This window comes from Choloepus didactylus, chromosome 2 (assembly GCF_015220235.1).
Source record: "Choloepus didactylus isolate mChoDid1 chromosome 2, mChoDid1.pri, whole genome shotgun sequence".
In the NCBI taxonomy this organism is placed as follows: Eukaryota; Metazoa; Chordata; class Mammalia; order Pilosa; family Megalonychidae; genus Choloepus; species Choloepus didactylus.
This window is the reverse complement of record NC_051308.1, coordinates 12,040,370-12,052,766: the sequence shown is the minus strand read 5'-3', so window position 1 is coordinate 12,052,766 and position 12,397 is coordinate 12,040,370. Positions and strand designations below refer to the sequence as shown.

At 43.0% G+C, this 12,397-nt stretch overlaps 1 protein-coding gene across 3 annotated transcripts in view; it reads right to left on the bottom strand.

The window, feature by feature from the left end:
* Positions 1–12,397, bottom strand: part of SYTL3 (synaptotagmin like 3) — a 125,845-nt gene that overhangs the window by 48,774 nt on the left and 64,674 nt on the right. For all 3 annotated transcript variants that reach the window (XM_037820655.1, XM_037820671.1, XM_037820662.1), the window contains one exon: positions 962–1,013. In XM_037820655.1, coding sequence (XP_037676583.1) covers positions 962–1,013 — 52 coding nt within the window. The remainder of the gene's footprint in view (positions 1–961; positions 1,014–12,397) is intronic.

Below are 12,397 nucleotides of genomic sequence, written 5' to 3'. Positions count from 1 at the left end.
TTTTTTTTTTTTTTTTTAACTTGCTCAGTTTTTAGAAGAGGATCCAGCAGCCCTGCTTAGAGATGGTTCTTTGCCCAGTTTCTGAGTATACTGAATCTGAATATAGTGGTATCTGAATATGGGACATAGGCATTATACTTGCTAACGTCTGGGCACTTGATTCCATCAATGTATTCTAAAACAGGGTGCTCTGGATGCAACTTTGCCACTTGGGCTATTCTGGAAGCTCAGACTCCATGCAGGTGTTTCCAACTGTATTTGTGCATTCTCTCAGTGGAGACCACATCAGCAGAAGTGCCAGAAATGTTTTGGATGTCAAAATCAGCTATGAGAGGCATTGGAAGCCTGTGCTAAAAGAAGTGGGGAAAGTGAGGAAGTAAAACATGACAAAGTCCTAAGACCAGAAAATCTCATTATGGGCAGAAAAATAGCTGCTGGTGGGGAGCTTTCAGTAATACTTTAATAAAGTTCATTGTAATCAGGCATGTGAATTACTGCCAGCTTCAAGACTGCTAGGATTTTAGAGTTTTGTGTCAAGAAGTTAAAACCTCTAAGGCCATTAATCAATCCCACCAGTGTTTATTGCCTGTCTCTAAGGTACCAGGCACTGGACAAGGTGTTGGAGATAGGAATGATAAACAAAGGCAAATACTTGGTTTATAATTTCCTTGAATGAAATAACATTTAGTCTCCTTACAACATTTCGGGAAAATTTAACAAACGAAACAAAATGTTTAGTAAGAAAATACTATGCTAACTCCTAGAAGGCTTTCCATAAGATTCTGAAAATATCTCTACTTGAATCATTTCCAAGTACCTTATCTTTAAAAAAAAAAAAAAAAAAAGTTACATTCCAAAGCACTGACATCTGAAAGTCAAAAGATCTGGAAGTTCTTTCAGGGTGTCCTTTGAGCTCCTGCCCTGCAGGCCCCAGGACAACTTGTCCTCTTTCAACACTCACCTCAATTCTTGATAAGATTGCAAGAGCTTTGCCCCAGCTGTCTCATGTTTGCCTGTAAGAGATACCAACAAAGGTCATTTATTAGCAAGAATATAACTTCTAGACAATGCAAGCGCAGGAAGTCATACATTAAAATTATTTCCCTAGTATCATATAATATGATTAAAAAGTAAGAGACCTTTTGGGAGCAATAGGAACATTCTGTAGTTAGATTGTGGTAATGGTTGTACAGCTCCATAAATATACTAAAAAAATCCTTGAATTGTACACTTTAAAACAGGTGAATTTTATAGTCTGTAAATTATTTTCCACTAACACTAATTTTTATTAAAAGTTTTTATTAAAAGTTAATGTTGGAGTAGCTTTTCTAAATCTGGTTAACGTGAAAAGTATCTCAAGCTTCAAAGCTTCCGTTTGTCCTTTGGAAACATTTCATTGTTGAATGAACATATTCCTCTAAATGTTCCTTGTTATAGAGATTAAATTAATCTTTTTAAAAATGTAATCTACTTATTTCTAGCTGTAGAGACTAATAATTTCCTAAATGAGACTGAGTCGGACACAGTACTCTTTTTGTTTCAAAGAAAGGGGTTTTGTGTCCACAGCGCTCCCAGCACAATGTTTCCAGGACAGCTGCACTTGGAGCTGTCAGCTGGTGCCCACCCGGGGGCTGCCGTGCAGACTACGCCTCTTCAGGGAAGTTCTCCCAGGGCTCCACTGTGGCCAACCCACACAGCCCAAAGCTACCTGACTGACCCCTGAGGAGGTCAGTCCAGTCCCTGTCTTGTGTGCTTGTAAGGTTGTAATCCATTTCAAGGAAACATGCATACATTAGCATCACCCCCATGAGATCCACTGAAGCATACAGATAGTCAAATCCAGAAGGGCAGGGGGCTTTGCATCTGATGACATGCCTGCCTCTGATAGCAAGCCCCAAACCCTAAAGCAGGGGTGCAGCTGACATCCCAGCTGACTCTGGACCATGCAGCCCACTGACAATAGCCCCCAATTGGGGCAGGCACCAGGGAGGACATAAGCCCTTGGAAATCACATCTAAAGTTTCCAGGTGACCTGCCCATGTGCAAAAAAAAAAAAAAAAAAAGGCCTCACCCAAAGGCTGAGTGCTAAACCAGTAGAACCAGCTCATAATGGGTGAAATCAGACAGTTGCAAAAGTCACCTTCAAGAAAACATCCAGGCCAGAAGCAAAAAGAGAACCAGCCCAATTGCATCATGAACACCTTGAAAGCAGAGAAAAGCAAGGGAGGGAGAGGGGGAAAGGGAGTGAGAGAAAGAAGTAGCAACACTGTTTGTCCAGCCTTGCCCCAGGGGTGGAAACACAGAACTAGGGAAAAGTGAATTCTGGTCACAGGTGGGCTGCATTATTTCTCAGGGCCCTCCATGGCTGGTCCCTCCCCTTCCCATCACCCCCATCTTCCCGCTGAGCCCCTCATCATCTTGCCCTTGGATTGCTGCAACAGCTTCCCCTGAGGCACAGCCACCAAAGTCCTAATCGCTGACCTAAAATCTGATGCTATCATTCTAGCACCTGGGGCCCTGCAATGGCTCCCTATCGCCTTGCCCTGAAGTCCAAGCTCCACGTGTCTTCCCAGACCTCTTCACCCTGACTTGGCCTTTCCATTCCAACACCAAATTGCTGCTGACTGCCCTTTTATGGGGCCTTGTCTAGCTTCTGCCTTTATAATCACCACCTCTTCTCCTAGTCCTAGTTCCCCTTGACATCTCTACCTCATGCCTGTATCTCAGACCCTCCATTATAAAATCTACACTTAGTCCCCCTAACTCTCATTCCCAAATACTCCTCCACTCACGTCAGCTACCACTTTTCTCCTTGTGAAGGCCTTGCCCTCAGCTGTGGCCCCATAAGTAGCTCTCTGCTGCCCCCTCCTGGCTGTCAGAGCATTGGGAGCAGGCATCGCTGTATCAGGGCTCAGCTGCTTCTGAAAAGGCCCAGATAACAAATATTTTAGGCTTTGCATGTTCTCTGTTACAAATACTTAACTCTGCCCCGTGAAAACAGCCATAGACAAGAGTAAAAAATGGGCGTGACAGTGTTCCAATAAAACTTTATGAATGCTGAAATTTGAATTCCATATCATTTTTCTGGTCACAAAATATTCTTTTGATTTTTTTTTTAACCATTGAAAAATGTAAAATCCGTAATTAGCTCACAAGCCATACAGAAACAGGCAGTCGGATAAATTTAGCCTAGTGGGTTGTTGTTTGTCCTGTGTTCTTGCTACTCAAAGCGGGGTCTGTGGCCCCCAGCTTCAGCACCGTATGAATCCACATGGAAACAAGGGACCCAGGCGATTCATTCGCTCATTAACGTTTGGGAAGTACTGCCCTATACAGCTTTTGTCCAATTCAGTGTTTGTTTCCATTTCACTCCCTCTTCCCTTCTATTCCTCTTTTATGTCTTACCAGAGGCTTCTTTGAAAAGCACTGTCTTTACTTTCTGTGACCCTGGGATAGGGTAATCGAGCAGCTGTTGGGAAGAGATGTTTGCAGGAGGAGGCCACTGTAGAAGGAGGTCCCTGGAGAGACCATTCCTTGACCTTCCTCTCCAGTTGCCTGTGAGTGGTGGCTTTAATGGGCAGCTTTTTTTTGCCCAAGAGCAGGTGCAGCTGTCAGGGAAAGCTCCCAAAGCTTCCAGGCATCATTTCTCTAATGCCCAGTGGACATGTATTAGCAGCTTACTGTATACCAGTTGCTATGCTGAGCACCTTATGCACATTTGCTTCTTGGATTTATACATGAAAACCAAAGCTCAGAGATACTATGTGTAGTAGACTGAGTCATGTTCCCCCATGGAAGACATGTCCTTAATCTTCATCAGTGTTCCTGTGAGTGTGGATTTATTTGTAGCTAGGACCTTTTAAAGATGTTATTTTTAGTTAAGGTAGGGCCCAACTGGATCAGGGTGGGCCTTAATCTGGATTACTGGAGGCCTGCGTAAGCAGAAGAAATTCAGACACATCATTTAGAGAAGACTGCACAGGGAGAAACTGGAAGTCATTGGAAACCAGGAGAGCAGATGGAACGAAGGTAAGAGAACATGATGTGGAGCAGATGGAACGAAGGTAAGAGAACATGATGTGACGGGAGGCAGAGGTGGAAGCCAATGAACCCCAAGGATTGCGGCGAACCAGAACACTATAGGCTTTGGAGACAAAGCGTGGCCTTGCTGATGCCTTAATTTTGGACTTCTAGCCTCTGAAACTGTGAGCCAATAAATTCCTGGTGTTAAACTAACCCATTGTGTGGTATTTGTCATAACAGTTTGGGTAAACTAAGATACAGTGTGGTGGACCCAAAGCCACAAAGTTTACAAAGCTGGATTTTGTACTGCGACTTTCCTCCAAAGTCAGGCCCCACAGCCAAAAACATGGTAATAGAGACAGGGTGGGTGGGGACCCATCAACATAGCAAAGAGGTGATAACCGATGGATGACAGGTCTGCGGGGTTTACTAGTCTCTGCTTTTGCTTATGTTTGAAATTTTCACATTGAAAAGTTAGGGGGAAAAATAACCATATGTATACTGGTGACCAAGTGCCTAAAAAAAGAACCAGATTTCTTACTCTCATACATTTTCTTATATTTTTCATGTATATCTCATCCTGCTTAAAACAAAAACAGAGTATCATCAAAAAACAAGAACTGGAGCTCCTTACCACTTTTGGTTTGCATGCTGCTCAACTCATGAATCATTTCTGGACCAAGTAAACTTTAACAAAAAATTTTAAATGCCTCAGTTTATCTTTGAAAGAATTTGACGTCAAAGCGGGGTCTGAAGGAGACTCCTGGAGGAACCCCAAGAGCAAAGAGTAACCAGACAAAGGTACCCAGAGAGCTATTTTGTGTTCACTGCTCTCACTGCACACGAAGGTCACAGATGGTTTTTATTTTGATGCTTCCCTGAAAACACAATCAGCTATAGGTCAAAATCTTCAACAAAAAGGACTGTCTCAGAGACCCATGGAAAGGACTATGCCAAGAGGGTGACTGGAGGTGATGTCATCAACACAGTGACATAAAACAACCCTTGGAAAAACCTCCCCAGAGACTCAGAGAAAAAAAACGACAAATCTCACTTGCTTAGAACTTTGGAGGAAGTTAGATAGAGGGATTCCACAAATGCTGAATCAAAGAAAGAGAAAAATATCAGGTAGGAAACTTCCATCCTGGACCAGCTGGTCCTCTTGCCTCCCCCTCACTCGGTCCCACACAGCTTGGGAACTGCCCAGAGGCAGCGGCTGGGATCCTTCCCACCTCCCACCAGGGACAGGGACTACAGACACGTCACTGCAGTGAGACAGGTCCCCACACATATCCAGACACAGGGACCCAAGTCCACAGCGACCCAGGCAGGACTCAAGCCACCGGGGAGTGCTGAATACAAAATAGCCCCAAGAAGGAGCTTCCAAAATGGAGGATTACGTATGGAACAGAAGAGTCTACTTCTCTCCCCAAAGCAGCAAGCAGCCAGACAGAAAATGTCCAAATCAACTGTTTGGAGATCCAGGGAACAGGGGAGAATGGTACAATGCCAAGGGGAGTGCAGAACAAAGAGACTGAGAAACCGTGGTCAGAGACGGTAATTCCTTCTGTGGTTCCTGGTGCCCATCCCTTACCCTTGAGAGAAGAAGCAGCGGGCAGCCCGATCCTTGCCTGGTGGGCGGCTGTGGATGGGGATCTGGGACAGCCCCGGGTCCTCCACCCCACGTACAGAGTGGGACACAGCCCAACACTGAGCCAGATATTGGCCGTGAAGTGAGAACACAGGATCCCTGCAATTTCAGACCCCACCCCAGCCCAGTTAGACGTGGAGGAGGGTGCCAGCATTTTAACCGATTCAGAGGGGAAACAGGTAGCCAAAGAGTGTCATCTGTTGCACAGACCATAAAGTGCAAGGAAAAAAACAGGGATTTTTGGAGTCCTTCCAGACCCTATCCCAGGCCCACTGGATCTGGTCTATGCCCCCTGCACTGGTACCCAGCCCTGTACTGATGATCCAGGTGTCAAAGCAGTGCCCTAATACAAGCCTTCCTTTGTGGTCAGAGAACATACATTGTGTGATTTCAATATTTCTGAATTTATTGAGACTTGTTTCATGACCTAACATATGGTCTATCCTGGAGAACAATCCATGTGCACTTGAGAAGAATGCATACTCTGTTTCTGTTGGGTGACGTGTTCTCTATATGTGTGTTAGGTCTAGTTGGTTTAAGTATCATTCAAGTCTTGTCCTTCCTTATTGATCTTCTGACTAGATTTTTTGTCCATTATTGAGAGAGTATTACAATCTCCTATTAATATAGAGTCATCAGTTTCTCCCTTCACATTTGTCAATATTTCCATCATATATTTTGGGCCTCTGCTGAGAGGTGAGTATATATTTATAATTGTTACATCTTCTTATTGAACTGTCCCATTTATCGACCATCTTTGTCCTTCATGACTGTTTTTGATTTGAAGTCTATAGATATAATAGTTTAGCTATCCCAGCTCTCTTTTGTTTACCACATGAATGGTATATTTTTTCCATCCTTTCACTGTCAACTTACTTGTATATTTGACTTTAAGGTGAGTCTCTTGCAGACAGCACTGAGTTGTATCTTGCTGTTTTATCCATTCTGCCAAACTCTGCCTTTTGACTGGAGAATTTAATCCCTTTACACTTAGTCACAAATGAAAATCAGGACTTTCTTCTGCTATTTTGCTAGTTAATCTTTGTGAGTCTTATACCTTTTTGTCCCTCAACTCTTCCATTAATGCTTACTTTTATAATTATTTGATTTTTTGTGTGTACCATATTGAGTGCTTTCTCATTTCTATCTGGATATATTTTTCATCTATTTTCCTTTGGTTACCATGGGGTTGAAATTTAACACACTAAATATATCACAATCATATTTGGTTTGATACCAACTTAACTTCAATAGCAGGCACAGATACTTTTCCTATACCCCTCAGTTCCCCCAAAATTTTTATAGGTACTTGTTGCCATTTATATCTTTATACATTGCATGTCCAAAAAAAAGACATCATTACTTTTTATTCTTTTGCATTTTAGTACCTGCAGGAACTCAAGAGTGAAGTTACATATCAAACAATATACTATGATAATACTGTCATTTCTATGACAATACTGGCATTTATAACTACTCAAGTGGTTACCTTTACTGCAGGTCTTTTTTTCTTTATGGTGTTTTGAACCACTGTCCAGTGTCCTTTCCCTTCAGTCTGAAGAATTCCCTTGCAGCATTAGTTGTAGGGCAAGTCTAGTGGTGATGAACTCCCTCAGCTTTTGTTTATCTGAGAATGTCTTAATTGCTCCCTCATTTTTGAAAGCAAGTCTCACTGGATATAAAATTCTTGGCTGGCAACTGTTTTTCTTCAGCACTTTAAGTATTTCAACCCACTGCCTTCTTCCCTCCATTGGATTTCTCCATGAGAAACTGGCCCTCATTTTATTGGGATTCTCTTGTATGTAACACGTTGCTTTTCTCTTGCAGTTTTCAAAACTCTCTCCTTGTCCTTTGCATTCGATAGTGTGATCAATACACAAAGGGGTGTATTTTTCTTTATGTTTATCCTGTTTGGTGCTCTTCAGTCTTCTTGGATGTGCATATTCATATCTTTTGCTAAGTTTGGGGAGTTCCTGTCATTATATCTTTGAATATTCCTTCTGCCCTTTCTTCTCCTTCTGGGACTCTCATAATGTGTATATTCGTACACTATTTTTGCTTCTAATGAGTCTTTTTTTCTCTCTGCTCCTCTGCCTGACTCATTTCAAGTGTCTTGTCTTTGAGTTCACTGATTCATTCTTCTATCCACTCCAATCTGCTCTTAAAACCCTTCTGGTCATTTTTCTTTTCAGTTATCGTGGTCTTCAACTCCAATAGTTCTGTTTGGTTCCTTTTAAATTTTGTCTCTTTACCAAGAGTCTCATAATGCTCATTCATCATTTTCTTGACATTCTTTAGTTATTTCTCTATTTTCCTTCAACTCCTTGAGCATTTCTAAGATCATTTTTTAAAGACTTTGTTCAGTGTGTCCATTTTCTCACCTTCTTCACTGGTGTTTTCTGGATTTTTATCCTTTTCTATTGGATAGACCATCATTTCCTGTTTCTTTGTCTTGTACTCCTTTGTTGTACACTGTACATTTTATTATTTTTAAATGTTAACTCTGGCATTTATTCCCCAAGATGTCTGTTTCTTAATTTTGTAACCAGCAGGTGATAACACAGAGATTTTCTTGTGCTACAGCCCTCCCATCAGGAAGGTTTGCCTCAGGCAAATGCACTGTGCAGGGTCTCCCTGTCTTTCTGGACCTGTGTCTTGTCCTGGGTGTTTACTTGTTAGTTGTTTTGAGTTCCTCTGCTTACAAAGGGTTGTCCCCTCTGTTTCCCAGGAGACATACTTCCCTCTCCTGGGTGTTTGAAGCTGGCAGGCCTTTGCCCCAGACTGTCCGCCTCCATAGTTGCTTACATTCCTTTTGTCTCAAGTTTCTTTTGCCTGAATAGTAAATTCTGGGATGAAGGCCACGCTGGAGAGGTCTTTCCCAAATCAGTCTTCCCAAGCCAAATCTGGGCCAGCAAGAAGGGGACACAGACTGGCTCCAAAGTGCCCTGGGGAAGGGATCAGAAAAGGCACCAAGAGCTTCTCTGATAGCTCCCCAATGCTGAGCTTTCCTCAGCTGCCCAGCAAATGCAGCTCTTCAGCTAACTCTCCCCTGCAGCCCCAAGGAAGTGCAACATCTTTAAGTCTCACCACCTGCACCTTATCCAGGGAGGGTTGAAACAATGACTGCCCACAGAGCCAGGCCCCCAGCATCCAAATTTGCTAATCAAAAGCTGTGATTGCTCATCAGCCTTGCCCACCCCTGGTGTTGGGGAAGAGGATTTTTATTTCCTTTTCTGTCATCAGCACATTAGCCAGGGGCTGGACCCAGGGTGGCCTGCCAAGAGACACTGGACACTGGATACCATTAGCTGCCATGTGGAGAGAGCAATTTACTGTTCATTACCATAATTTATTAGCCTCATCATCCTCCTCTTCCCTGGATGCTGTATTATGTTCTTCTGGCCTCTGGAGTTTCAAAATAGTTGTTTCAGACAGTTCCTGCTGGTTTAATAGTTGTTCTGGTGGAAGTACTGAGTCCCGGAGCTCCTTACTCCACCACCTTCCCACAATTGAAGATGTTCATTTTCCCACAACTTACTTTTATATAATTTCATGCATTCACAGTAACCAGGTATAATACAAACAAGGCACTTGGGCAGAGACAAGAATACATGAGACACAATTTCTGGTCCTGAGCAAGAGCTTCAGTGTTTTAAGGATCCACATAAACCAAAGAACAAGACAGTAGGGAGTCAACAACTCTGGTGTGTGGCTCAAAAACCAACCCTGAACTGGTATTTTCATGTATATGATTGTTTCTGTTTGTTAATGCTGCCATTATGCAAAATACCAGAAATGGATTGGCTTTTATAAAGGGGATTAATAAGTTACAAATTTACAGTTCTAAGGCCATAAAAGTGTCCAAACTAAGGCATCAGCAGATGATTCCTTCACTGAAGAAAGGTCAGTGGCGTCTGGAAAACCTCTGTTAGCTGGGAAGGCATGTAGCTGGCGTCTATAGATTCTGGGTTGTGTTCCAACTCCTCTCTCAGCTCCTGTGTGTTCTTAGTTCTTCCTCCCAAGATGTTTCTCTCTAAGTGCCTGGGATCCTGTCTTAGCATATCCCAGGGCAAACTCTGGGCTTCATCTCATAGCTAAATGTCCTTCTGTCTGCATCTTCAAGTTCTCTTATCGTCCATGTCAGCTCCAAAGCATCTCTCCAAAAGTCTTTCTCAGCAGTTCTGAGCTCCTTCTGTTTGTGTGCTCTTTTACAGGACTCCAGTGATTAAATCAAGACCTACTCTGAATGGTTGGGGTCCATATCTCCATAGAAATAATTTAATCACACATTTCACCCACACTTGATTGAGTCACATCTCTATGGAAACACTCAATCAAAAGATTCCAACCTAATAATCACTAAGAATATGGCTTTTGGGGGGACATAATATATCCAGACTGGCACAGTAACAAATCATTATTCATCTATGTATCTATTTCTCTATCTAAAAAAAAAAAAATAGGGATATGGCAATTTATTTCAGATATTAACAAAAAGTCCTATAAAATGGATGCACATCTCAAGCCAGGCTCTGCTTGTGATGCCAGTCAGGTACTCATGACAATAATGTGGAATCACAGCCATCTCAGTTTTCCAGGGCTGCTATGACAAATACCACACATTGGTTGGCTTAAATAACAGGAATTTATTAGTTCACAGTTTGGAGGCTGGAAGTCCAAAATCAAGGTGTCAGCAGGCTGTGTCTTCTCCAAAGTCTGTGGCATTCTACACTTGCTCAGAGATGGCCAATGGATCTCATGCCCTGAACTACTTAAGCTGCATGAGTTAGTCTACTGGAAAACATTATCATTTACTTTCCCTCCCACACTGGAAGTCCCTTCAAGTATACCAGTCTTCATTCAGAAGAGTCGCACACACCCATACAGCCTTGTAGGCATGCTGGTGAGCTAACAGGCAGTCTAGCAGAAGGGTGGCCTGACTCACGTCCACCTCTCCACTGGTGCCCGTGGAATATGACCCAATGCAAAGCAGTGGAAGGGCTACCCATACAGTGTCACCATGGGAACTGTGAAGATGTGCCCCTTCCTCAAGACGCTTTATGTTCAAACCTTGGAAATCAGTTGTAATATATGGATTTTGTAAGAACAAGACACTTTGCTTCATGTGCCAGAAAAGTGAAAATAAATATACAAATTTATGACATATATGATGTGAACAGAACACCTTAGATGTAGGTCCCTCATGCAGTTGTGCAGTACCCAAGCTATACAACTGTATGTGATAGTTCTGATGGTTGGCCTACATTGGAGCTTAAAGTTCTCCAAATGCTAGAGGAAGATGAGCATAGACATAAAACCAGGGATGGGGAGCTGGTATTGGACAATTGCAGTGTGTTTTATGACTATGGGGGTGGGGGTAGGGTGTAAAAAGTTTCCTAGAACAAAAAATTTTTTTCTTTTTTGCTCAGTAAAGTTTTGAACCAATCTTTGGTACACATATTTAAAATGGGAAATCTCTCAAAACATTTGACCTAGAAATGGGAGAAGATGGCAGCATAGAGGAGTGGAAGTTAGTTAGTCCCCCTGGAGCAACTAATAAACAACCAGGAACAACTAGTAAATGATCTGGAATAACTGCTGGGGACAACTGTGACTGTCCACACATCATGCACCAACCTGGATTGGGAGGAATGCCTGAGATTGCAGTGTGGGATCTGTGAGTAGAAACTGTGGCCCCAAGCCAGGAGCCCCCTCCTCCCACAGCAGCCCAAACTACAAAGACTCACTGTGATAGACAGCAGTACTCTCCAAACAAGTGAATATACCTCAGTCCAGCTCCAACTGTGGTTTTAATTGGCAAACGTGGACTGCTCAATGCAAGCTGCAAATACCCAACAAGCAGAGGCTTTTAGTGATGACTGACCTTGAAGAGCTAGCAGACTTCTCTGTCCCAGGAGGGAGAGCCCAGAGGACTGGGTGCTATCTCTGGCCAATGGGTGAAACTGGGGGCCGTGGACTGGCCCTGAAAGGGGGCTTTCTGTCCCTTTTTCTCTCTCTCAACCTGAGCAGCTCAGTGGAGAAAGCCTCAGCCATTTTCAGTTCACAGCTCTCTGACCCAGACAAGGGTGGAGGTAGCAGAGTCAGAGAGACAAAGAACCTATTTAAATGCAAATGATAACCCCCTAGGGGATACATCTTCCCTAAGAGGAAGGAGGTGGTGCCCAGCTCTACTACCCACCAGACCCCAGAGCCTGGGGGAAAACAGCCAAAACAGAAACTAAGGAGGTCATACCTCCTTACACCAGTCAGGAGCTACAGGCTGACAGGCATTACCTGCTAGGCAGTTTATGAAAAGCACAGCAGCTTGAGACCTCACAGGGTGTGTCAATCTTCTAAAACACACCCTCAGGGAAGCCTGATACTGAATATTGCCCCCTTTTTGGGACATGAGCCTGTTCTGGTCTGGGAAAACCTGATTGGGATAACCAAGGAAACCAGATGCCTAGACAACAGAAAACTAAAACCTACACTAAGAAAAACGAAGTTATGGCCCAAAGGAACAAACTTACACTTCAACTGAGATACAGGAATCGAAACAACTAATGCTAAATCAATTCAAAAAGATTAGGGAAGATATGGCAAAAGAGATGAAGTGTATAATGAAAACACTGGGTGTACATAAGGTAGAAATTGAAAGTTCAACCAACTGGCAGAATCTATGGAAATGAAAGGCACAACACAAGGGATGAAAGATACAATGGA